This window comes from Carassius carassius, chromosome 6 (genome assembly GCF_963082965.1).
Source record: "Carassius carassius chromosome 6, fCarCar2.1, whole genome shotgun sequence".
NCBI lineage: Eukaryota > Metazoa > Chordata > Actinopteri > Cypriniformes > Cyprinidae > Carassius > Carassius carassius.
Genome location: NC_081760.1, coordinates 15,378,777 through 15,406,096, shown reverse-complemented (window position 1 = coordinate 15,406,096; position 27,320 = coordinate 15,378,777). Strand labels below are relative to the sequence as shown.

Genomic DNA, 27,320 nt, shown 5'->3' with positions numbered 1-27,320 from the left:
CAACAGCTTATTTTTGCACTACTAATGATGTGATAAACAATCCCATTATAATCAACGAAGAGACATAACATTTTAAGTATAAAGCCTACTGCATCACATTTGATATATGAATTTACAAAGCTCGAAGTTGTGAAAAACCTGTTGTATACAACATGCCTTCTGTTGTCTGATTGACACTCCATACATTTTAGCAAGTTTAAGCCTTTTAGGATAACTGTAAAAACCTTCACTTTCCGGCTGTGATTTATGTGCTTTATGAAGTAAAATCTTTACTGACTTAAATCTTTATCAATTAAACATAAGAATAACTTTTAGATTGTTAGTAATATTACAAGATGAACTCCTAGTGGACTGAATCAAAATGAATTTCGTCTTACTCACAATATCTGCTTTAGTGGGTGAATCGGCTACATCAAAATTAATGTAACTTACACACACACACATTATACATTCCTTATTTTTTTTTTACTTACAACTTTACAGTAACATTAAACTTTTTTTTAATGTTTCCTCTAAACCATGTTTAGACTTCAGAATAATTGGCCAGATTAAGGCCTAAAAAAAAAAAGACAAATCTTACCATTTTAAATAAACATAATGTCACTTCTTAAGTTACAGTATAGTATTATTAGGACAGTATTATTTATAGATAATATTAATAGATTACACTTTGTATAAACATTTGCAAATTAGTTCGTAAAAAGGTATCGTTACATGCTTAAGGATCCTAGTTACATTTCTTTTTCATTTATTTTAGGAGCTAATTAAACTAATTAAAAAAAAAAATAGGAACACATGGTCAATGTAAAAAAAAACTGCCTTCCCATTACAAGGCAATATTTTATTTAATATTTGACAAAGTGATTCGCAGGTGCGTTTTTAAAAACCTTTTTTGAGGCATTTTTTTCTATCCTTATTTAATGTATGTCATATTTGGTAAACTTCACAAAATTTATATTTCCAAACGTTTTCAAAGTGTTTAATTAAAACAATATATTCCGTTAGAATACTAAAACACAATCAGGAAGAATAAGCTACCAATCAGATGAAACCTGCATCAACAAAATGTTCCTTAGCACTACAGATGTGGCAAGTCAGTGGCATGTAGACAAGTTAACGTCATATTCACAGACTGTTTAATGAGGCTCAGAGACAGGCGCGGAGTTTGCGGGGGGGGCAGGGGGAGCATTGCCCCCCCTGGTGGCTGAAACGGGAAAGTAACTGAAGTAGTTCAGCCCAGTGACACGAGATGGGCATGCAAGTGGAGATGTGTGAAATCAGTGAAAAGTCACTACTCTGCGATTATGGAGTGTTTGAGAGAAATTAGTGAAGAGGGAGAGAAGTGGTCATGTGTAGAGAATTGTGTGACTGTTCATTTTTCCCTCTTAAAATGTTTTATATGTTTCATGAAGTAGGCTACAACAAAATGCGAAATAACTTGTTTTTAATCACTCTCATTGCCACAATGTGTTTCAAAAGTGGAGAGTATTGTGTGACTGTTCATTTTTCCCTCTCAAAATGTTTTAAATGTTTCATGAATTACAACAAAATGCGAAATAACTTGTTTTTTAATCACTCTCATTGCCACAGTGTGTTTTGAAAAAAGGAAAGAAAAATGTTAAAAATCTTTTCGTTTTGGTTGAAGATAATATTTTAACAGTGCAAAAGTGGTCCACATTTCATTGATTAATTGTGTTCGAACGAAGATGCGATGCGAAGTCAAGTGGCTGCTTATGCGAAGTAGCCTACCTGTTTACAAATATGATTGTATTGTTGTAGTGTTTTTTCTTGGGTTAAAAATAAATATGTGTTTATTTAGCATGTTTGTTTTGTCCATATGTGCTAGTGCTGAGTTCCCCAATTGATAGGCCATGCAAGTCCCAGCTGCTACAATGATTTTTTTTTTGCCCCCCCTGGCTCGAATGTCAAACTCCGCCTCTGAGTCAGAGATGGCACGTGATGCTCTGATGTGATCTCGTTGTTACTTATAACAATGACAATAAAGAACCTGAAATGAAATACAGTATAAGCGAGAGGGAACGGGTAGCACAAAGCGGCTACAGTTGTTTTTGTTAACTCTTCAATGCAATAGATTTTTACATTTTGAACGGGCCGCCTTCCCCCGTCGCTGTCATTCGCTGGTGTGTCCGGAGGAAGTAGACGTCACTGAGGCTTTCTGGGATACTTGCGGAGTCAGACCCAGCAACAATCCTAGTGTGATGGAGACCGATATAGAGCACATTTTCAGGGATTTTGTAATGAACAAGATTAAAGAAATCGAAGATGAAACTCAAGAAACCAGGTAAAATGTCAGATATTTTACATGTGCCTTACTAGATTGCGTTTTATCATTGTATCAGCTGTAGTTGTATTTGTCTTAGCCGGCTAGCTAAACATTAGCTGTAATAGGTGTATAGCACCTCTACTTCACCGCACAGAAACACGGTGTTGAAACGTTTCACGATTGTGTTGACAAGAGGTAAACATTTACAATCTTACAAAGGTTGCCATGGTAAATTAGGGTTCGACTATAACTTACGTTAATCGTTTTATAAGGATTTATGACGTCGTGACTTTAACTGATCAAAATGGTTCATCATCTTTGTGTTCAGACATGCTAACACTACTGCGGTCAAACAGTGCCAGAAATGTTTGTATTAATGCTATAGACCGTTTCAAAGACGATGGAACGCTACTGCGCACGTCTGATCCTGAAGCATTTCCGGTAGCGCCATTTTTAAATCTCCGATCTGTCGAAACAATCGCGTACATTTTAATTCTAGCGAAAAGGCAACAGTTGCGGTATTTAAAATAATAATACTAATCGGTGATCGGAATTACCCATTTAATATGACTGAGGCGGAAAATTACAAAGAACATTAAAAGTAACGTTAGTCTTCCGTACGGCTCTGATTGCTGCTGCGTGCGTGTGCACGAGAGACGGTGTTCTGACGATGTAACATACTTTGTCAGAATAGCATACCGGATGTTGAGTTTTATAGCGGAGTCTGTCAATTTAGCCTATTTTGTCTGTATTAAAAATACAGTTTATACAGGGGTATGCTTTTTTGATAGGCCCTGGTTTAATTAAAATACAGTTTATACAGGGGTATGCTTTTTTTAATAGGCCCCGGTTTAATAAAAATACAGTTTATACAGGGGTATGCTGTTTACCGCTTGTAATCTTAAGTATGCTGAAATGTTTAAATTTAACGCATCATTTTCACTGCTGCGCATGCGCATTAACCGAAGGTATCCCATTCTGATGGGTATGGTGTTCCCTCAGAACAACGGCGGTAAATGCACGTGGCAGTCTCGATGCGATAAGTTCCTTAGCGGAAAGGTTGTGATCATTTGTTCGCACAGTATGTCTGGTTAAAATGAAGCAAGACAAACAGTGTCACTTGCGTACTTCTCATTGTTTGTCGCCAATATGTCCGGAAAGGTTTTTAATAGACATTTCACTTGCATTGCTGGGTCAGTCTGTAGATCTGCAGATCCACTTTCCTGCATAGTTTAGCTCTAACCCTAATCAAACACACCTGAGCATGCTATTCAATGTCTTCGGGATCATTAGAAAATCACAGGTAGGTGAGTTTGATAAGGGTTGTAGCTAAACTCTGCAGCAGATTGGCCCTCCTGCTGTATATCTACGCAAATATGAATTTTCATATATATTTTTACAGCGCTTTCCAAAATACATATCATTTCACTGCAGCTTTACAGAAGATGCATGTATATATTACAACGCTAAATGAATGCCAGGATACTAATCAACACATGCAATTATTACTTATTTAATTCGTTTACAGATGTGTGCTTAGTTTGGACAACAGTGCGAGAAAGCATTTGAATGCTCTATCTGAGACAGCATGTTGTCACAAATAAATGAGGTGAATGCAATTCAGTTATGGCTACCGTGTTTTTAAAGATAAAAGTATATCCTGCATGCAGATGAATAAATGCACACACACACCATAGGCAGTATATATGTTTTTATGCACATTTACTGGAAACGCTCATACACACACAGAAGCACTGGTCAAAAGTGTGGGCACTATTACGATTTTTAATGTTTTTGAAATAATTTTCCCACTCTCATCAAGGCTGCATTCAATTGATCAAAATATACACAAAAAATAATATTTCGAAATATCATTAAAATGTAAAATAATGGTTTCCTATTTTAATCCCACTGGTCACAATAGTGACCGTAAAAAAAAGGTTTTCATTTATAAAGGTCTAAAAAACTTCCTGACTGATGTTTTAGTGCACTTCCTGCAAATATGGAAAATAAATGGTCACTTAAATTTGTCACATGATCAAAGCAGTTTATTTCTTGTTTGCACCATGAAAGGATGTTTTGCATCAAACCTCAAAAATTAAGTAAAGTATGTTAAACATAAAGATATGACCAAGATTTTTGGTACACATTCTTTTGGGTGTCTAGTATTAATATATGAATTCACATTTTCAGTTTTGTTGAGTGTGGTCCTTGAATGAGTAAACCTTTTTTTTAATTTTTTTTTCAAGAATTTTTATTTTTTATATTTCAAAGGATTACTAATGACTCATAATTTGGATATGTTGGTGTATGTCGAGATTAAACAGGTTGATATGCATTAAAATATAATTTATTTCTGTGATCAAAGCTGAATTTTCAGCATCATTACTCCAGTCTTCAGTGTCACATGATCATTCAGAAATCATTCTAATATGCTGATTTATTATCAGTGCTGGAAACTGTTGTGCTGCTTAATATTTCTGATATTATTTTAGGATTTTTTGAAGAATAAAAGAACAGCATTTATTTAAATTAGAAATGTTTTGTAACAACATGCCTTTCTGTTTAAAAGTCTGGGGTCATTTTAATTTTTTTTATTTTTTTTTTAATACATTTATTCAGCAAGGATGTTAAATTAATTTAAAAAGAGTGATAATAAAGACATACTGTTAGGAAAGATTTCTATATTCTGAAAATCCCTGCAGGATTCAGTCAGTCAATCCTGTATAAAGTAGCCTATCACAGGTTCCAGAAAAAATATCAAGCAGCACAATTGTTTCCAATACGGACCCTAACAAAGTATCAAATCAGCATATTAAAATGATCAATGAAGGATCATGTGACACTTAAGACTGGACTAAAAGCGGATGAAAATTCAGCTCTGAATCACATAAATAAATATGAAGAATATTAAAACAGAAAACCATTAATTTAAATTGTAATAATATTTCACAAAATTACTGATTTTGTCTTTATTTTTAATCAAATTAATGGAGGCTTGATGAGCAGAAGAGACTCCTTTCAAAAACATTAAAAATAGTCATTTGTCCAGACATTTGACCACTGCTGAATATAACCAAAAGACATCATCTCACTGTTTCCAGCTAATTTTTTTTACATATGATCGATCAATATCAAATGCAGCAGGCTGGCCATGAGCAGCCTTAAGTACTACATTGCATTTCATCCTCAGGTTTTCAGACACATCTGGGTGTTCATATGGTCACATGTGGTTTGGCACAGCAGGACAACCAGCTGTCCTTCTTGTCTTCCTGTAGCACTTCCTAAAGTCTCCGGGCTTTCCTAAAAACAAAAGAAGAAAAACAGTTATTTAATGCACAATATTTATAAATAATACTATTATTCTTTAATACATCAGTACATGTTGGAATTAACATTAGGCAAGCATAATGAATGATGAAAAATGTAAACCACTGCAGTTAATGGTTTAACTATTCAACATTCAAGTTTACAGTAACGTATATATTTCTATAACGTGTTACCCATATGAATTTATGAATATTAAGATTGCTAGACAACTAATGTGAACTCATATTTAATTTTAGCCCACATTAACACTTGGCAATAAAACTGAAATAAAAACTTTTTTTTTTTCAAAAAAAAGAATCAAAATGCTACCCACATGTGTAAACAATGACGAAAGCACAATGTTGCATTATACTTGAGGAGATAACGTAAATAAATACAAAGAATCAAATGGAAAAAAACAACAAATACATTTACTTACCTAAATCGAAATGTGCACTGTAGATCTACATGCCTTGATCTACTTAGAACGAAATTGAAGAACGAACTGATGACGTCATCTCGAACAAAATCAGATTTGAAACATCTGACCGAAGTAAACTTTCTGGGGGAGTTTTTTTGGCTCCTAAACACCTCTGAGTTGCTTGGTCTGTGGCGGTTCCGCAGTCGGTGAGTGTGTTCTGAAACTCCCATCTTCTTTGACGTGCGATTTGTTTTTGACTTCATTTTTCTACCAGTTTGTTTCTCATTCAGCGGAGGTCAGGCAAGAGAGAACATTATCTCCAGCCTAGTCACTAGCAACATAAATACACTGGAGTGTCGAATAGCTGAGCTGCACAAATATATCTGCACCTGGACGACCGCCTAGCGGAGAGATTTTAAAGATTCAGAGAAAGCATTTAATTCCTAGAAAGTAATTGCAATGAAGCTTGGTGTCGACGACCATGAGTTATGCAAAAAGTGATGCAGAGAAACATCCTACTTTTCCAAAGCCATCAAAAGAATTAAAGGAAAGAGTAAAGATATAAGGTAGCAAGTACCAAATACATGTGTTTCAAATAAATGTTACACCATACTGATGCTGTTGTTATAATAAATGCTGCAATCCAGGCGTGTTTTTTCGGAAATCTAAACCCTTTATGGTATTTTTAATGAATGATGCAGTGTTTTTCCATTCAGTGTGAAAGATGAGCCACAGTCTGATCCTGTAACAGAGACCAGAGAAGATGGACTCAAGGAAGAACAAATGAACACATTAACAGGTTAGTCATCAATACATCTACATTCTTTATATTTTCTGATATATATTCTGTCATTAATATGTGTTTGTCTTCATGGCAGATAATGTCATGCATACTGACCTCCAAGATAATCATGGTCAAGAGGACACCAGCACTAAACACAGAAAAAGTAAAAAGCACAAAAAACACAAAAGTAAAAAGAAGAGAAAGAAACGCAAAGAAGGAAAAGACAGCAGCTCAGACACAGAGTCTGACAAAGAGATTCAAGAAAGGTGCAACACAGTTCTTTGTACTTACAAAAAAACAAATAATGTTTGTATTAATTACCTTGAATTGACGATACATTGTGTTTTAAAATTTATTTACAAAATGTGAAAACTTAAAATTTGTATTATTTTATCGGGTAAAAGTCTTTATTCTTAAATTTTGATCATGTATATCTTCGGGTCAAGCACCACTAAAATGTTTGGGACTATTCAAATGAATTAAAAATGAAAGTAATTCATCTAAGTGGGTTTGATTTAAATTTCATTTTGTCGTTTTTACTAATCCGCTGTTGTTGTTTTTTTGTTTTTTCTTTAATGGCTTTTGTCTAAAGTGGAAAGAAAAAGAAGAGAAAGAAAAAGAAAAAAAGCAAAGATGCAGACAAACCAAAGAGGTCTGGCTCACGGTCCGAAAGCTCTTCAGCATCTGGTTCTGAGTCTGAATCGAAACCTTCTAAAGAAAATACAAAGTCCTCTTCAGCAGATAAGACTTCAAAGTCTGAGCTCAAAGACACATCTGGTGTTGGTAAACCTCAGGAGTTGCCTGACATTATTCCCAAGGTGGAGAATTCGATCCACAAAAGCACAGAGATGGAAAGGACCAAGGAAAAGAAAAGATGTTCCAGTAGGACATCTAAAAGTAAAGAGAGCTCTAGAGCAAGACGAACCAGATCAAGATCACCCAGACGAAAGTCAGAACGCAGGTCAAGATCCCCAAAACGAAAACCTCGATCAAAGTCGACCTCCCGCTCTAGAAATAGCTCCAAAAAGAGGTCTCCTCAACAGAGAGTGAGAAGCAGATCAAGGTCAAAGAGACACAACAATCGGTCCAGATCTCATTCTGTTAGAAGAGGCAAACATTCAAGATCCAGGTCACGCTCCAGATCAAGGTCTGTTGTTATCTCAAGGAAGAACAGAAGGTCCACATCAAAATCTAGGTCTCGCTCACCACGGCATAGACAGCATTCAAGGAGTAAGTCTCAATCAAGAACAAAACCTTCAAGATCAAGGTCCATTTCGAACTCAAGGTCTGATCTAAAACTGGAAACCGAATTGATTACGAAGGATATAGATCCAGCAGTGGACAATAGTAAGAGTTGTGAAATGCAAACAAATGTGTCTCCAAACACAACTGAGAATGGAAAAGATCCAACAGTGACTGTGAAATCTGACACCAAGTTATCTGAAACTGCATTGAACATCTCAAATTCTGGTTTCAGTGCAGTTGTTGTCAAAGGATCTTGGCGACCTATTCCCTTCTTGGCAGAGCTATCTGAGACCACATCTTCACAAAAATGTGTTAAACCTGAGGTGCCTTTGGAAGTGACCAATGTATCTGAAGAACCTTCAGTATTCTCGACTGTTAAGCCAAAAGATTCAGAGGGTGCTGCCAGTCCTGAGAAGAAAGAAACCAATGTGAATCCAACAACCGTTGAAGAAACATCAGTTGAGAAGAACTCAATGTCGCCATCCCGATCTCCCAGTCAAAAAATATCTGCAAGATCCAAAGTAGCTGCACAATCCAGATCAAAGTCATCATCAAAAAAAAAGTCTAGGTCGTCTTCACAGAAGTCTCGATCACCCTCTGAAAGAAAATCGCACAAGTCTAGAACAATGAGCAAGCACTCAAAATCAAGGTCGCCTAAAAAGAAAAGGTCGAGATCTCGTTCACAAGGCCGTCGGAGGAAATCTCGAACTCCAGACAGAGGCAGACGTTCAAAATCAAGAAAGAGGTCAAGCTCACGTTCGAGGAGGAGATCCCGATCTGGCTCGCGTCGGAGAAGAGCTTTCGGAAGCCGAACACTAAATCAGCGGGACAGATGGAAACGAGAACCCAGTCGCTCTCCGGTCCTCATTCTCCGTAACAAAAGCTCGGCGTCCAAAACTCGACGCAGCACCAGCAAGACGCCTCCACGTCTCACAGAACTTGGTATGAAGAAACTTTGAAATTATTTCCTTTGCTTGTACAGCAGCAGTCTAAAGTCCAATTCAAAGAACACATTTCTATCGTAATATATTTTATAATATAATTTATTTCTGTGATTTTAATTACTCCTGTCTTCCATATCACATGATCCTTCATTTTAATATGCTAATATAACAGCATTTATTTGAAATCAATCAATCATTTATAACATCATGAATCTGATTACTGTCAGTTTTGAAGAATTTAATTCATGATTGTTGAATAAAAGTATTAATTTCAGTAAAAAATGTTAATGTTGAATGTTGAAAACAGTTTTTGCTGCTTGATATTTTAGTAGAAACTGATACAGAGTTTTGGGGAGAGTAAGATAAAAAAATGAATAAATAGACAACAAATTAACACACATTTAGCAAAGATGCATTAAAATGATAATGTCAGTAAATGTCAGTAAAGAAATTTATAATTTTACAAAAGATTTCAGTTTCAAATAAACAACTTTTTTAAACTTTCTATTCATATAGGAATCTTTAGAAAAAATTAAGCAAAAAAATGTTTTCAACATTGATAATAAGAACCTTTTAATAGCTGTACACCGATAACAAATGATGATAACTAAGGAGCAAATTTTTGAAGGATCATGTGACACTTGAGACTGAAGTAATGATGCTGAAAATTCAAGTTTGAATCACAGAAATAAATTACATTTTAAAATAAATATTTCATTATTGTTTTTATTATATTTTTGGTTCAAATAAATGCAGCCTTGATGAGCATAAGAGGCTTCTTTTAAAAACATTTAAAATCTTTATTATCCTAAACATTTGCCCATTAGTGATGGTGCATTGGTCTTCACTTAATCTTATTTTCCCCAGATAAAGAGCAGTTGCTGGAAATAGCTAAGGCTAATGCTGCAGCTATGTGTGCCAAGGCCGGCATGCCAATCCCGGAGAGCCTCAGGCCCAAAGCGGTTCTTCAACTCTCCTTGCCAATCCCAAACTCCACATCCATGTCTTTATCCTTCCCAATGATGTCAAACATGACTATGAACGCTGCTATGGCTAGTATGACTGCCGCCACCATGACCGCTGCTTTGTCCAGCATGGGTGCTTTGGCTTTTTTGCCACAAATGGCACCATTACCCACAATCGTCAACAAGCCACCGTCTTCGAACACACAGAATCTCGCCAATATTGAAGAAGCTAAAAAGAAAGTTGCAAAACAGGCGAACAGCTTCAGTATTAAAGAGCTAACAGAGGTAAGGGTTGTGCATGTGCTTGCACTTTGGTGTTTCTTGATCTGCATTGAATCAACACTTTATTTAAACTTTCAGAGATGCAAAAAGATAGCAGATAGTAAGGAAGAGATGGCCATCGCAAAACCACATGTGTCAGACGATGAAGAGGATGAAAGGCCATTTGGAGCGTCCCTTAAGGAGAATAAGGGCATCGCGTTCAGTCTCAGTGTAAGTGTCGCTCTTTTTCACATCACCTTTATATCACTGCGCATACTTTTGTTTAGGGATTTTGTTAAATCATATCACAATTCACAGTGTATTAAACTTGGCACACGCTGTTTGTTTTATAAACATGAATTTTACCTTGGATTATACAGCTTGTTGAGGTAGGCTTTTACTTTTCCTAAGCCTCTTTCCAAATCGTTTGATTTTGGTTCATTCACACTTCCAGAGATTTTCCAGAATCTGTGTAGTGAGGAGTGCCATGATCAACTTGTTTAATTTTTTTTATTTATTTAGACAATATATAGAATAGAATTATAATATGGCCTGAATTTTTATATTATTATGTCCCTATTTTACAGTAACCGTGTTCCCATACGCCCCCTTTTCCTTCAGAACACCTCAATAAAGCCATCCAACCGAACCGAAGCGACCTTTGCTAAGGAGTTCCCAGTGTCTTCCGGCTCGCAACACAGGAATAAAGAGGCTGATGGTGCCTATGGTGAATGGGTATCAGTCAAAAAGAAAACAGAAAAGCCATCTGCATCAGGTTCTTCTGGGACTGAGAAAACTAGCAAGGACAATGATAGTGTCTTTCCTGAAGCACCTTCTCAGGTAAGTGTTTAACTTCTAAAAATCTAATTCATCTCAAATAAGTCTTGTGTTCAGCTCGTATAAGCTTTTCTCTTTTGTCTCTAGCCTGTGGACATCACGTCGGCTGTCAGTGAGAGAGCGGTTGCCCAGAAGAGACTGGCCGAAAACCCTTTTGACATCAATGCCATGTGCATGCTGAATCAGGCTCAGGAGCAAGTACGTTTCCTCTTTTGGACATTGGGTTTTTAGAAAGGCATCATGGTCCTTAAATCAAGTTTTAAAGAAATGCTTCACAGAAAAATCAAATTTTAAGCTACTAGTATGAATGTAACAATATAAAATAAAATCAAATCAAATCAAATCAAATAAAATGTAAATATTAGGTGAAAAACGTGAAGTACTAAGTATTAAAACTTCTAAAACTGGAAGTTTTTTTTTCTGAAACGTAAAAAAAATATAAATCTTTAAAAATGAATAAAAATGACAAAAGCTCTTAACGAAATTGCTTAAACTTAACCTAAAATCAAAATGAAAACGTAAAATATTAAATTAAAGGCTCTTTGAAAAATAATTCCTAAATATAATAGTATTCAAATAAAATTAAATGTAAATATTAGATGGAAAACTTAACCGAAAATATAGCTATAATATAAATATATATAAAAAAACGAAAAATGACAATCACATAACAAAATGACCAAAATTATACTAAAATCTGAAAATTTAAAAAATAAAGGGTTATTCAAACTGTTAATAAGTGCTATAATCAGGGGTGCACATAATTTTCTCAGCCTGGTTCTCATAAGAGAACTTGGAGATTTGGGTTGGTCCTCACACTGCATATAGTGTGTAATAGTTATAATATTATTGCATTTTATTTATTTAGTTTTTTTTTTTAGATAAAATAATAGGAAATAAACTAAATAATAGTCTGTGATAATATTATCAAAAATAAAAGGCAGTCCTAGTATTAAATACAAATACATTTATACTTCTTACATTAAAAATAAAATGCTAATATTTACTACTTTCTTTCTTTGCCTCTTTAAGAAGAATCGCTTTATGTATTCCCCAATTTTAAGTCGCTTTGGATAAAAGCGCCTAAAAATAAATAAAAGCGTTTTCATCATATTCAAACTTAAAATCAGCAGGCTTTTATTTTGGCAGGTTGCCGGCAAGTAAGTATATGCGCTACCGTATTAATCTCCGCTGCTGATTAAAGAGCGTCAGTGGATGAATGTCACAGTTTTGCATTGTGCTTTGAAAACAGCATTGCATTGCCTAGATTTATGCTTTCAGGTTGAAAATAAAACTTCAACCAAATCAATATTGTACAGTTTGTGATTTTTATTTTTTTGTCGCGCATGCGGACCTGCAGACCACTTATGTGCACCCCTGGCTATAATGGTAATTAATAATAATAGAAAACATATATCTTAGATGAAAAACAAATTAAAATTAAAATTGACATGTTGCCCTGACTAAAATAAATAATATTGCTAAAGTGCGAAAATTACTCGCACTTAAACTCAAAAATTTTAAATCTATATAGAAAGATAAAACAAATTAAAAAGAAAAAAAGCACAACATGAAATCACTACAACTTAAAATTAAAATTAATACTGAAAATATATTATTTATTTAAAATATACTCATTCAAATATTCCTATTACTATATTAGCATTTAAATAATATAAAACAGACATCAGATTAAAGAAGTGCTGACATATTAAAATTGTTTAAACTTCCAGTTAAAAGTGGAGAATATATAAATAAAAACTAATTTGAATATTAATAAATACTATAAGTGTATAAATAATACTAAAATAACACAGAAGAGTGGTGCTCTCAGATCCATTTAACATGTTTTGTCACATTTCCCCCACAATCAGTGCAGAAAATATGAACTGCATGAATTCTGCGCTAGCCTAGGTTTGAAACTTTGTTTCCATATTTTCAGATTTTTCTAGCTCACATCTGGTTATTAATGTTCACAGGTTGATGCATGGGCCCAATCCAATACGATTCCCGGCCTCTTCACAGGCTCAACAGGAGCTCAAGTGCTCTCCTCTGATGAGCTTTCTAACAGCGGCCCGCAAGCGTGGATTAAGAAGGTAAAGCCATGAGTCGACGGCATCACTCATACAATGATGTCACACATATATTGTGCTCGATGGTTTGTGTTTTGCATCGCACATGTGTGTTCAATTTCCTAGAATCAAAGTACACGTCATTTCCTCATGCACTTTGGCAAAGTACAGTCAGACCCTTTTGACTTGTGCTTAATTTAGATTTACACTCTTCTTGCCCATGGAGGGTAAAATAGATCCTGGAATGCTCAAAATACCCATCATCCCCTCTTATAAAATTTCATATACGGAAGAATTGTCATCTGTAATGACTTTGCCAATTGGTGTACCCAACTTCGTTATTCAGACCGCAGTCCGGTCAGTCGCACAATGATAGTCTGTTTTTAATGTAATAAGCATTGATTTGGGACCGAAGATGACGTCAAGGTTTCCATGGAAATGATCTTGCCAAAAGACAGCCCAGAGCAGTGTTTACTGACGTCATTATGCTTTATCAGCTGGAAGATAGAGTAAGTGCAAATATTTGCTCGTATCACGATGTTTTGAGGTTCTCTGATTAAACCCAGCAGCAGTTGTACGGGTACACCACTTGTGCACAGTCATGCAGATATTTTATATCTGAAATTCTGTCATAGTATATGCATTGATGGATGGGCTCTAGAGGAAGTCATCTCACTATATTCCTTTAAAAGTGTCTTTTGAGAGAGGGGAGGAAGGAAGGAAGGAAGGAAGAGGATGTGAAGTAGGTTTCTCCGCCCCTCTTCTGAATGACCAATGATTAAAGACATTCACATCAGGATTCAAATTTGGATTGGAAGAGCCATTTTTGGAAAATAGCCAATGTATGCACCCCTGTGACCACACTTTTGCACCATGAACAGCCTACAGTTAGATTAATGACCTGTAGTAATGTACACTACTGTTCAAAAAGTTGGGGTTGGGTTTGAAAGAAATCTGTTGTGCTCAGCAAGGAATATTTATTTGAACAAAATTACAGTAGAAATTGCGAAATGATAAACTAATAAAAATGACAACAGCACATAACAAAATTACTGCAATTAAAATTGAAAACTGGAAAAATAATGGCTTATTAAAAATATAATAGCATTGAAACAATATAAAATGTAAATAATACTTTTAAATTTGATCATTGTTAAAATTGATCATCATTTTTTAAGATGGAAAACTTAGAAATGTTACCTTTATAACTTGAAGTATTGGTGATTACTAAAACGGAAATAGAAAATAAAGCAATAATACAAATACAAGTTTTTAATATTTTATTTTAGTTTTCTATTGTTTATTTTTGTGATGCAGACTGAATTTTCAGTTGTCACATGATCCTTCAGAAATCATTCTAATATGCTGATTTGTTGCTTAAGAAACATTCCTGATTATAATTAATGATGAAAACAGTTGATACATTAAATTTTTCTTTCAAATGTAAATATTGTTTTTAATATTATAGATGTCTGTCACTTTTGATCAAATGAATGTGTCCTTGCTGAATAAAATATTAATTACTGACCCCAAATATTGAACAGTATGAAGCTATTCATTGAAAATTTGTGTATTATCGTATTGATGTTCATGTTACTTTATTAAAACAATCAATCTCTTGCAGTTGTATGTTATACTTATTCTAAGAGTTTTAAATGTACACAACACAAACCTTTCGATCAAAATGTACAAGTGTGATTTTAGCAGAGAGATTCATTTTCCTGAAGACTTTGGATGCTGACCACTGTGTAATGCAAACCTTTACATTAAGACACGATAATCCCAGTTTTTATTTAGACTCGGATGCTAAATAAATGCTAGCAAAATACCTGGTCTCTATTAAGAGAGACCAAAGCATTCACACAACCAAATATGTCTCAGGGCAGTGTTTCCAAAATGGCCAACTTTGACTAGATACGAGTCTCAATGAATCCTGGGATATGTTTGGAGCGCTCTCTTGACTTAAGAGCGAAATCCAAAATGTTCAGATCATATCAAAGGTTTTATTTTATTTCTGGTTTTTAGTCTTAAAATGACTGCTGCATCAAAAGGGCCTGGTCATGCACTAACTGCAGTCAAAATGTTTGCTCCTCTTGGGATCTGGCATCCAGTGGGTACAAAGTTGAAGCTCATTGGTGGGGTTGGCGGGTTTGGGACACGGATGGACGAGGGGTGGGGGCTCACAGTTTGATCTGTGAACTCTCACCCCTCTGTATGGAAACTTGTTGCAGGGTCAGTCCTTGTAGCTGCCTTGTTGCCATGGTCACAGTCAGGCCCCTTCTGTTCACGTCAGATGCTCGGCCGATGATGGGGGCCTAGGTACGTACGTCCTCCAGCACCCTTCCTTCTATTCATGTGGATTTGTGTGTGAATTGATTTATTTCTGCCATGTCCTCCTATTTGTTTACAGTGAACCGACTCAGAGCCTGAGATCTGTTGAGGATGGTATTATAGATGCTTTGTGCTATGTAAAAATTGCACTGCCACTCAAAAGTTTGGAATTGTTTTTGAAAGTCTTTGCTCACCAAGGCTGCATTTGTTTGATCAAAAAACTACAGTAAAAGTGTGAATTGTGAACTGTTTTCTATTTGAATGTATTTATTTAAAAATATATTTTATTCCTGTGATGCAAAGTTGAATTTTCAGCATCATTACTCCAGTTTTCGGTGTCACATCATCTTTCAGAAATCATTTTAATATACTGATTTGCTGATTAAGAAACATTTCTGATTATTATCAATGTTGAAAACAGTTGTGCTGCTTCATATTTTTTTGTGGAAACCATGATGCATTTTATTTTTCAAAATGGTTTGATGAATGGAAAGTTCAAAAGAATGACATTTATGTGAAATAGAACCCCTTTGTAAACAACATACAGTTTTAGATTCTCTTTTCCCTTAATAATAAAAACCTTAATTTAAAAACCGCAGGTTGTGTTTACTTGTTTTATCTTTGACTAATATTTAAAATTGTTTGATTATCTGAATCATTAAAGTGTGAAAAACATGCAAAAAAACAGGAAGGGGGCTAACACTTTTTCACACCACTGGAAATGTCTTCACTGTAAATTTTAATCCGTTTGCTGTGTCCAAAAGTTTTTTTTTTTTTTTTCATAAAAATATAAAGCAGCACGATTGTTCTCAACATTAATATCACATTATATAAATGTTTCTTGAGCAGCAAATCAGCAAAGAATGATCTCTGAAGGATCATGTGACACTGAAGACTACAGGAAATTCAACTTTGCATCACAGAAAGAAATTAAATGTTTAATTATATTCAAATAGAGAACGATCTTTATTGTAACAAATTTTTACTGTATTATTTATCAAATAAATGCAGCACTGGTGAGCAGAAAAGACTTCTTTCAAAAACATTTTCAAAAATTTATAATTATTCCAAACTTTGACCAATAGTGTTACATTATATATAATATATACTTATTTAGTTATTTAGACCTGCTCCAGGTGAGAAATAAAGGATTCTACATTTAAACATTTCACACATTCTTAAACCACAAACTCACAAGGCTATTATATCTTATATTTTAATTTAAGCACAGCTCCAGTTGCAGTGACGTGACCTTGTTGCTCTAAATGTGAGCGTATCATTCACTGCTTCCCGTTTCCCTTCGTTTGCCTCTCTCTGTCTGAATCTGTCCCATTCCATTCAGGACCAGTTCCTGCGAGCGGCGCCGGTCTCAGGTGGGATGGGGGAGTTATTGATGAGGAAGATGGGATGGCATTCAGGGGAGGGTTTGGGGAAGCACAGAGAAGGAACAGTGGAGCCCATCATTATTGACTTCAAAACGGACCGCAAGGGTAAGAAGAGGCTGTGCAGAAATCATTGAGTCATATCATCATGACTGAGATCATAGTGCTGGATGCTTCTGTACATACAGGACTTGTAGCAGAAGGAGAAAAAACCCAGAAATCTGGCAACATTGTCGTGATGAAGGATCTTCTAGGTGGGTGTTTGGTACATAATTTTTTAGAAAATCATGTTCAAATGAGAGTATTAAATATGACCATCAGTCTTCTAAAGAATGTTTTTTCCAGAACTTGTCTTTACAAGGCTTTACGTGGTTAAATCGGATGCTGAAGTCAGAGGGAAATAACTGCTTGATAATCCTAAACCCTCTTGCAAATGTACAATCCATCAGGTTTATAGGAATTTGGGTATGATGTTTATTCTGCAGGGAAGCATCCGGTATCCGCTCTTATGGAAATGTGCAATAAGAAGAAGTGGCCACAGCCAGAGTTTATGCTGGTTCACCACAGCGGACCCGACCACCGCAAGAACTTTCTCTTCAAGGTTTGTGCTTAGGGTTAGTGTTATTATCGTGTTAATGCATTAATTGATTTAACGCCAACAAATATTTTATCGCACATTAATGCAGTTTTATATTATTATGAAAGTCCGTTGCTCACTGGCTCTGAATACACATAGAGACAAATCATGGGTCACACGAGGGGATGCTCCCGATCGAATTATTTAGGCTAAGCATCAACATTCACAAATCACTGTCCACTGTTATTTTTAACAGAAAAGAACGAGCAAACGAGCTCCTAATCATGGCTTTATAAGTTGGAAATAAGAAGTTTCCGATAGGGGTGACCCCGAAAAGTCGACGAATCAATGCTTTGATTCGAGGAGCCTGATTTGACTACCAATCTAACAGTCGAATATTCGCGTGGTGTTATTGATTATGCCATTTTGACTATATGGGGGAGCTCAAGTGTCTGATTTCATATAGAACTACCTGTTTTCTCCCAATAAGTTAATATACAGCCTATTATGATAAAGCTGTAAGAATCTGAAAAGAAAGAAGCTATAAATTAATATTTTAAAGTGCGTGAATAAAACCAGCCGAATGTCTGACTTGACTATTGTTAATGTATTTTGCCCCACCCCCAAACATATGATTTGACTATCAGTCGAATATCGGCAGATTCGAAAATTCCGATTCGAGTATGAAAATCCTTAGTCGAGGACACCCCTAGTTTACGATAGCATGTGAAGACAGCAGAGATGACTCTGGCTCAACACAGTGGAGGATTTTTTTTTCTTTTTTTCTTTTTTATTAACAACGCAGTAACACACATCCCTTTTACAATATATTGCTTTACAGATCTATCGATTCGTAAAAATTAGTACGAAGTCACCGTTAGATAGCGTTGGAAATATTCATGCAATCATGCACCATGTATCAGAAGATCTGCACTCTGGTGCGGTTAGCGCTCACACTCACTGATCTGTATATAACTGAACCACGGTCTGGCCCACCTCTCCCAACCGAATCAGGGACCCCTAAACAGAACGATCACACTAGTCAAATGAACCGGGCGTTGGGGGTCGATCGTGCAGGTCTCTAATAGGAAGACGTCTGTTGGAATGTTATGATCAAGGCTCTGGACTCTGATCATAACTTGTTTTTTTATAACAAACTATAAAATATTTTCTATAAAAAAATTTAATGTCCTGGCAGTGACAAATCGCTTGTTTTATATTTAATTTAATTACATTAATGTTATAAGTTGAGATTTAGGCTACAATAAATATTTTAACTGCTACTATGTAAAAGGAAGCACCTTATTTCTTTAAAGTGTTTGCAAACCAAATGTTATTACACTTTTGTTCATATAGCAGTAGGCATACTTTTAAATGTAAAAAGTGCACAATACACTACTTTTGAATACATTATTAGTTTTGCGCGTAACAATGCAAATAATTGCGATTAATCGCAACTAATAATGCGATTAATCACAATTTTTAAAGATTATTGTTGCCCAGCACTAATACACACACACACACACAGGGGTGCACATCGTTTTTTTAATTAAAATAAAAATGTATTTAATACAATTATTTATATGGGTTTTTATATCTTATTTATATCTTGACTGAAAGTATTAAATACTGGTTTCACTAAATAATAGCTTTGAATCAGAGATTGTGCATTCAGCCCCAAATACATAGTTTTGTGTCAGTCAGATGTGTTTGTGTGAACAGGTGGTGGTGAACGGATGTGATTATCAGCCTCAGACTGCCAGTTCCAATAAGAAACATGCCAAGGCGGTGGCAGCCACGGTCGCACTGCAGGCCATGGGAGAGGTGGCAGGCGACGGTGTTCATACAGGCCCCGTGTTCACAGCAGCCACCAGCACATGATGCCAGCGCACAACACGCTCAGACACATTAGTTTGACTTCATTTCTCATGTTGGCCATTAAAGCAATATCATCTTTCTATGACATATGTGGAAGTATTTTTGTAATTTGGGTTATTATTTTTTTTCAACCTTGTCCCACTTGATTTGGTAAACTATTGGCCTTGATGACTATGTAGTCAACTGAGTTTAGCTCGTGAAGATTTGTGTTTGTTGCATTTGATCGAGGGCTCCATTGTTTTAAACTTGTGTCAGCTCTTGTAAATGTGTCACGCATGCTTTATAACTCTTTTATCTTTATAAAGCCTTAAAGATTTACCTGCCCCCAGTCCATTACATCTACGTCTTGTGTTCTGTTGCTGGCAGAGAACATGTTTTTGTGATGAAGCAGAATAAATGGAAAATCATTTCACAGGAAAATTATGTTCTTTATTGTGTACAGTTCGTTTCACAAATACTCTTAACAAAAATTACAAATTAAAAAGTAATTTCTGTTTGCTTTCAATTCACAAGATGGTTCAGTAGCTTTGTAAAGAATACATAAAACTTATTTTAGGTCATCATTTCAAGAATTAAATTCTTAAAGCATCATACAAACTGCAATAATAATAAAAATAAAAAAAATCTGCATGTTCTTACTTTTCAGTTTGGGCAATATCATTATAGTTTTTATTCTTAAATCAGGAGCAAATACCGGTTTCAAATTTCCTTTAAGATCATTTTTTTTCTAAGCCCATTAGACATTAGCCCATCTTTAGACCATTCCACTGTAATACAGAGAAGAAGTTTTTACAGTGTAATTACAAGGTTCAGTAAAATTATTTCCATATTCTAGTATTTGAGAGTAATTTTTTTATATATAATTGTTTTAATGGAGATCAGCTGGAAGTTGCATTTTCAATCTTTGAAATGTTGCTAATGCAATTCATTGTGCTTCCTAGACATTTACATTTAAAGAAAATATTGATTGTATTTAATTGCATTTTTAATAATGCAGGGTTTCTGTAAATGTTACAAAATAAAACTTTTTTCTGATGTTTTAAATTAATATGAATAGATGAAGATATAGTATATTTCTAGAATATAGAATTATAAGATTTTTGTAACATTTTAAAGTATTAATATTGAATACTGTAAATAAACAGTAGCGCTCCACAGATAAAACAAGGTGTGTACAGTAGTCAACATTTGAAGTGGATCAAAACCTTTCATCGAAGTTGTCCTACAATCAAATAATACCTGTTCTTGTCTTATAGGACAACTTTGATAAACTACTTTGATCCACTTCAGATGTTGACCGTTATACACACACACACATACACTATATAGTCGAACCTACAAGTACATTTTTACAGCTCACAAAATCATCTGTTTGCTTGGAAATGTCTGAAACTTTAACACATTACTTTTCATGTGATGACTCAGATTCTTCCAAATACCAGCAATAAACCCAGAACGACCGCAGTAAGAAGAAGAACTCCACTGATGAGACCAATGCGGATCCAGGGAATCTCATCCAAGAGGAACTTGAGAGGATCACGCTGACCTGAGAGGGAACATCTCACATTAAAAATGAATAAACAGAAACTGTTCATGCTGAAAGTTCATCTCAGCCTTTTGTTTTCATTAAAGTGTGGCCTTTGATCTTTTTACAGACTTTTCTTTGAGCTCTGAAATAGAAAAGCTTATTACACTGCTCTGTGGAATAATTAATTCTGACTGGTCAGTCGCGGCATACTCTATAACAATTGGTTAAAGCTAATAACACAGGCTCATCCAGGTAACTGAAGTACTTTTGCTATGAACAGTTTTTCTTGGTGGAAATTTTAAATTTGATTAGCTAATACAATTTTAAAACTCAATTCAATATTATGTATACAGTTATTTAATTATGTCATCCTGGTATCGCGGACTCGCTCTTGTATCGCAGCTCAAACATTTTTATATTAAATAAATAACTTTTATTGCCATAATTATTTATGTGGTGAAATGTTGTGTAATAAGTGGTATGACTGCATTGTATTCCCTTAAATGTCTGTTTGGTTTGAACTTGCCGCTGTCACGTTCGAATTAAGGACAGGAAGCAGTTGCAAATTATGTTTATTAGAGAAGTATTGCCAGGCTGGGTTGATGGTGGGTGACGCAGGGACCTCGATGGCAGCACAGACTGGTGAGGAGGGGATTGAGTGCGCAGGTGGGTGATGTTGAGGGATCCGTATGATGACTGGTGACCGGGGCAGGCGGATTAATCGGAGAATGAAATACAGGCTTTATTTTAGATACATGAAAGGCGGGATGAATTCTCCTGTACACTGGAGGAAGTTTAAGGCAGACTGCCACCGGACTAATGATCTTGGTGACAGTGAACGGGCCAATAAATTTGGGAGCCAGTTTATTAGAGATGGAACGCAGAGGAATGTTCTTGGTAGAAAGCCACACTTTTTGACCCACGACATATACGGGAGGCCTAGACCGGTGGCGGTCGGCTTTAGCCTTGGTGCGCGCCCCTACTTGGAGTAGAGTCTCGCGGGCTCTAGTCCAAGTACGGTGACACCTCTGGACAAAGGTGTGAATGGAGGGGATCGCGACTTCGAATTCCAGACTGGGAAAAATTGGTGGCTGGTATCCTACACTACACTCAAACGGAGATAGGCCCGTAGCTGATATTGGTAATGTATTGTGTGCGTACTCCACCATTGACAGTTGTTGGCTCCAGGAGGAAGGATTCTTGGAGACCAAACATCGCAACACCCTTTCCAAATCTTGGTTGGCTCTCTCGGTTTGACCATTGCTCTGGGGATGAAACCCTGAGGACAGACTTACAGTCGCTCCCAGTAATCTACAAAATTCACGCCAAAATTTGGACAGAAATTGGGGTCCTCTGTCGGAGACCACGTTTGTCTGGAGGCCATGTAAACGAAAGACCTGATCTACGATGGTCAACGCTGTCTCCTTGGCTGAGGGTAATTTGGGCAAGGGAATAAAGTGGGCCGCCTTCGAGAACCGGTCCACCACGGTCAAAACTACCGTTTTGCCCTGGGAGGGCGGGAGGGCGGTAATAAAATCTAGTGCGATATGGGACCAGGGTCTCGAAGGGACCGGCAGAGGTTGAAGTAACCCATCAGGGGGTCGATTGGAAGTCTTACCACTGGCGCAAACCGAGCAAGCCAAAACAAAACTGTGAATGTCGCGAACCATAAGTGGCCACCAGAATCGTTGCTTGACCAAACATTTAGTACGGTTAACGTACTATTCGACCTCCCATGTGAGTGTGGAGACCACTAATGTTTCAGGTAAAATACACTCGGGAGTAGATGGGCGTTCGGAACGGTCAAAAATGCGAGACAAAGAATCGGGTTTGATGTTCTTGGAACCCGGGCGGTATGAGAGAGTAAAATCAAAACGTCCGAAAAAAAAGTGCCCACCGAGCCTGCCTGGAGTTCAACCTTTTGGCAGTACAAATTCTTTTGGTCGGTCCATACTATAAAAGGAACCCCCGAGCCTTCTAACCAGTGGCGCCATTCCTCCATTGCCATCTTGACTGCCAACAATTCTCGGTTACCAATATCATAATTGCGTTTGGCAGGGGATAATCGATATGCTGATATGCTTCCTCCTGAAACACAGACATAGAAACAGATGGACAAGCAGACACTAGACAAGACTCATGACTCTTGTTACTCCAGGCAAGGATGGAATGCAATTGCCAGTCTATTTTGGGGTTGTGATGGAGGAGCCAGGGATGACCAAGTACTGTGGGTGCGTCAAGGGGAGAGTCAAGGATGTAGAATGAGATGATTTCTGAGTGGTTGCCTGATGTGATGAGGGTGATGTTTTCAGTGATGTGTGAGATGACCGGCAGTCTCTGTCCATTGAGGGCGTGAACCGTGATCTGGTGAACGATCAAACAATGATCTGACAAACAAGAGACGAAAGACAGGGCATTCAGTACAACCCACCCCCCCCCCCCACCCCCACAAAAAAAATTACCCCGTCACATCATCACACAGGGCGAATGGTGACAGACTTATAACCTGGGCTCTGAACGCTGTTGAGATCACCTCAGGGACATACCCTCCCTTGTTTTGAGAACAACCTTGCAGTCACTGGTGCCAAAATCCATGCAGGAGTCATTGACTGAAAGGCGTACATGTCACCTCACGCACTTCACCGAAGCATGCTAGCAAAAGTACTATCTTGTAAGAGAGCATTTTTAATAGGGTTGATTGTAACTGTAGACACGACAAAACCTTTAGAACCAAAGCTAGATCCCAAGTGGGGATAGTGGGTGAGTGAGAGAGGTTCATCCGTCTCGCCTCCCGTAGAAATTTGACCACCAGATCATTCCAGCCAACGGGCTGTCTGTCAATCTCCTTATGGTATGCTGATATAGCGGTGACGTAATCCTTGAGCGTGGAAGGTGCGCGTAGAAGTAGAAGGGGCTCCTGCTTCAGCAATAGTATTCAGCACGCGCTGAGGGGGTGTAGTTACTAGCGAGCTCCACTGAGTGGCCAGACGTGCAGATACCGTTGCTCCAGATTGAGATGCCAGATTGAGCTTCTTTCTTGAAATAGGAGGTCCTTCCTTAACTGGACTGTGCAGGGTGACCCCGTCAGCAGTTCTAGCAAGTCTGGAAACCAGGGATGCGTAGGCCATTTTGGCGTGACCAGCTTCCTTCTCTTTCCTGATCTTGCACAGAACTTGATGAAAACACATATTTGCCTGCTTCCAGGGTGAATCCACTCCCAGGGTGAATTGTTTCATTAGGGAAGAAAAATCCATTAGGGTGTTTGACAGGGGCGTTGAGGAGGACCATCTTCTTTGAATACTTAATGTCAGTAGTGTCACCCAGAGGTGGCAGTTCAGCACAACTAGGCTACCTATCATGCGGCCAGTGGATTGGGCTGTTGATTTAGTAGCTGTGCATGGAGCTGCGGAGCTCTTTGAAGATTTCTGGATATGGGCCATCATGTGAAGGACAGAAGCTACTTGGTCAGCCACTATGTAGGTTTTCCCAGCTACGTTGTTGGTAGTCTGGCACACCTTGGGCTGCACGACTAAGGACTTGACTTTCAGAAATTCTGGGCAGATGGGAAGCCACCGATTTCTCCACAGAAGGAAGATTAAAATATTCCTGTGCGTCATCACCATCAACCGTATTGAGTGCTGTTCCAGAGATGTGGGCACAAGCTGAATACAGGGCATGCCACACTTAGATACTTCTGCGTGCAGTTCAGGAAAAAAAAGGGGGCTGGTCTTTAGAAGCCATATATATATACGCACACACAGACACACACACACACATATATACGCACACACAGACACACAAACACACATTCAATTACTTCCAACAGTGAAATTTAATGTTTTGTATCAAACTATCATATGTCATCAGACTTGGAATATAGTGCATGAGTTTATTACATATAATTTATAAATAGCCCCTCAAAATGCATAAATGTGTCCCAGTATTTAATATCTACAGTCAAAAAGAAACAAACATTAATACTTACCAGAATTAGAGTCTGTCTCTAGGACTGACATATCCATTGTCACTAGAAGTAGAGTTGAATGAGAGAGACACTAAAATTACTAAAATAATTAAATAATAATATATAAAAGTAAAGTAAACTGTTAAAAAAGCACATAACAATTTCTAAAACTTTAAAATTAAGATGAAAAGAGAACAAAAACTATAAAAAATTTAAAACTATAATAGTATCTCAATGACACTAAAACTGGTTCATAAACTACATTTATAAATGACCCCACTGAATATACAAGTATCTATAGTCAAACAAAAACAAACTTTACACTTACTAGAATCAGTGCCTGTCTCTGCGACTGACATAACAGTCTTCACTGGAAGTAGAGTTGAAAGAAAATCATATGCAACCAAGATTAAACAGCATCCACTTTACATTAAAATAATCAGACACTGAAAAACATTTATTTAATGCTAATCAGGATATGCGAGGAGATCGCTGTTAATGTTTGTGGTCTTTGTGGCCCTGATCAGCATCAGTACAGTACCTTCGGCTCTTTCAGCATATGTTAGTGTTGGCAGAGAGCTGATGGTTTGAGTCTGAGTGTTGCCAGCATATGTGTGATTTGGCACAGAGGTGCTGATTTCAGTTGCTTCAGCACTTGCTTCAGTCTCAACACTCAAAACAGACGTCAAAACTGGCAAGCTTGTGCTTGTGTGAGTATGAGAGGCCGTGCTGGAGCTGGAGAGAGGCTCTGTGCTGCTTGTCACATCTGAAAACACACCTAAGAATGAAAGAGAGAGAGAGAGAGAGAGAGAGAGAGAGAGAGAGAGAGAGATAAATGACAACACTGACTTTATCGGGCCGGTGAACCTCACAAAACTCGTCAATAGCATGTCCAGGTCATATTTAACACCAAAATCAAGAGAAATTGTAATTATTATTTCATGACAATTTAACACATTTGCTTCTAACTGTATCATTAACACAAAGCAAAAATTCAAATTTCTATTACTGTTATACAAAGACTATTTAAATTGTCCATTATATCAAATTTGTTGCATCTTAAGCATCTAATGTTATTTCATGCTGATTGAAATTACAACTGTATATTTTATGTATAAAACTTACAATAAAAAGAATTGTTGTAAAAATTAAAAAAAAAATAATAATAAACATATATATATATATATATATATATATATATATATATATATATATATATATATATATATATATATATATATATAAATGACCCCACTGAATGCATAAATGTGTCTCCGTGTTTATTAATAACAAACTCAATACTTGCTAGAATCAGTCTCTGGGACTGACGTGTCTGATATATCTGTCAACACTAGAAGTATTGAAAGAGAGAAACACAGACTAAAATTAATAAAACTACTAAATAATAATAAACAAACATAATATTGTACAAAAAATCTATATTTAAGTGGCTTATCACAATTATTGTCCAATCAAAATTAAAAAATAAAACACAATGCAAAAATAATAATTTTCATTACTGTAAAAAAAGCAGATTGATTGCTATAAAAGGAAGGAAGAAGCGCTTCCAATCATTGTGTTCTTGTAAGCAATGATTACCTCCAAAGAAACATGTGCAGCCATCATTGCTTTGCATCACAATGGCCTCACATGCAAAGAAATTGCTACAAAGAATATTGCACATGAATGAACCATTTACCGGTTCATCAAGAACTTCAAGGAGAGAGGTTTGACTGCTGTGAAGAATTTTTCTGTACGTCACAGAGTGTCCAGCAAGTGCCAGGACCATCTCCTCCTGAGAATTCAGCTATGGAATCATGTCACCACCAGTGCAGAGCTTGCTCAGAAATGGCAGCAGGTTGATATGAGAGCGTCTGCACACAAAGTGAGGACAAGAATTTTGGACAACGGCCTGGTGTCAAGAAGGGCAGCAAAGAAGCCACTTCTCTCCAAGAAAAACATCAAGGACAGACTGCAAATTCTGCAGGAAGGTTTGGACAGCAGAAGACTGGTGCAAACTTATTTTCTCTGATGAACCTCTCTTCCGACTGTTTGGGACATCTGGAAAATCGATTGTTCGGAGAAGAAAAATGGAATACTACCATAAGTCCTGTGACGTGCTAAACGTGAAGCATCCTGAGACTATCCATGTGTGGGGTTGCTTTTCAACCAAGAGAGTGTGCTCTCTCATAATTCTGCCCCAAAACACTGCCATGAATAAAGAATGGTATCAAAGTGTCCTGCAAGAGCTTCTTCCAATGACCAATTTGGTGATGATCTGTCCATTTTCCAGCATGATGGAGCTCCATGTCACAAAGCAAGAGTGATAAAGAAGTGACTCGAAGGTCATTTCATTGAACTTTTGGATCCATAGCCAGGCAACTCCTCTGATCTCGATCCCATAGAGAACCTGTGGTCAGTCCTCAAAGGTGAGTGGACAAGCAGAAGCCCACAAATTGGGATCATCTCAGAGAAATAATAATAATTAATAATAATTTGTTGCATTTATATAGAGCTTTTCTAGACACTCAATGTAAT

At 36.7% G+C, this 27,320-nt stretch overlaps 1 protein-coding gene across 9 annotated transcripts; it reads left to right on the top strand.

The window, feature by feature from the left end:
• Positions 1-2,169: 2,169 nt before the first annotated feature.
• On the top strand, positions 2,170-19,710 carry LOC132142411 (protein SON-like). Of its 9 annotated transcripts, XM_059552253.1 has the most exons (13): positions 2,170-2,302; positions 6,731-6,813; positions 6,893-7,064; positions 7,391-8,985; positions 9,855-10,237; positions 10,313-10,444; positions 10,835-11,053; positions 11,138-11,248; positions 13,030-13,146; positions 16,796-16,943; positions 17,024-17,089; positions 17,321-17,436; positions 19,135-19,710. In XM_059552253.1, exons 1-13 carry the CDS (start codon positions 2,220-2,222, stop codon positions 19,291-19,293), a joined length of 3,384 nt encoding a protein of 1,127 aa, XP_059408236.1. In that variant the 5' UTR covers positions 2,170-2,219; the 3' UTR covers positions 19,294-19,710. The 9 variants fall into 9 exon arrangements, 3 of the variants coding, with proteins under 3 accessions (XP_059408236.1, XP_059408237.1, XP_059408238.1); XR_009434064.1 differs by lacking the exons at positions 16,796-16,943; positions 17,024-17,089; positions 17,321-17,436; positions 19,135-19,710 and adding exons at positions 15,148-15,257; positions 15,354-15,441; positions 15,533-16,138; XR_009434060.1 differs by lacking the exons at positions 17,024-17,089; positions 17,321-17,436; positions 19,135-19,710 and adding an exon at positions 15,354-15,441 and having other exon boundaries at positions 16,796-16,934.
• The last annotated feature ends 7,610 nt before the right edge of the window (positions 19,711-27,320 follow it).

Bases quoted from the DNA above. Each gene is read 5' to 3' on its own strand.
- LOC132142411 (XM_059552253.1), top strand. From the start codon at position 2,220: ATGGAGACCGATATAGAGCACATTTTCAGGGATTTTGTAATGAACAAG. The intron at 10,238-10,312 runs GTAAGGGTTGTG...TTAAACTTTCAG, and splicing joins GTATTAAAGAGCTAACAGAG to AGATGCAAAAAGATAGCAGA. The intron at 17,090-17,320 runs GTGGGTGTTTGG...TTTATTCTGCAG, and splicing joins CGTGATGAAGGATCTTCTAG to GGAAGCATCCGGTATCCGCT.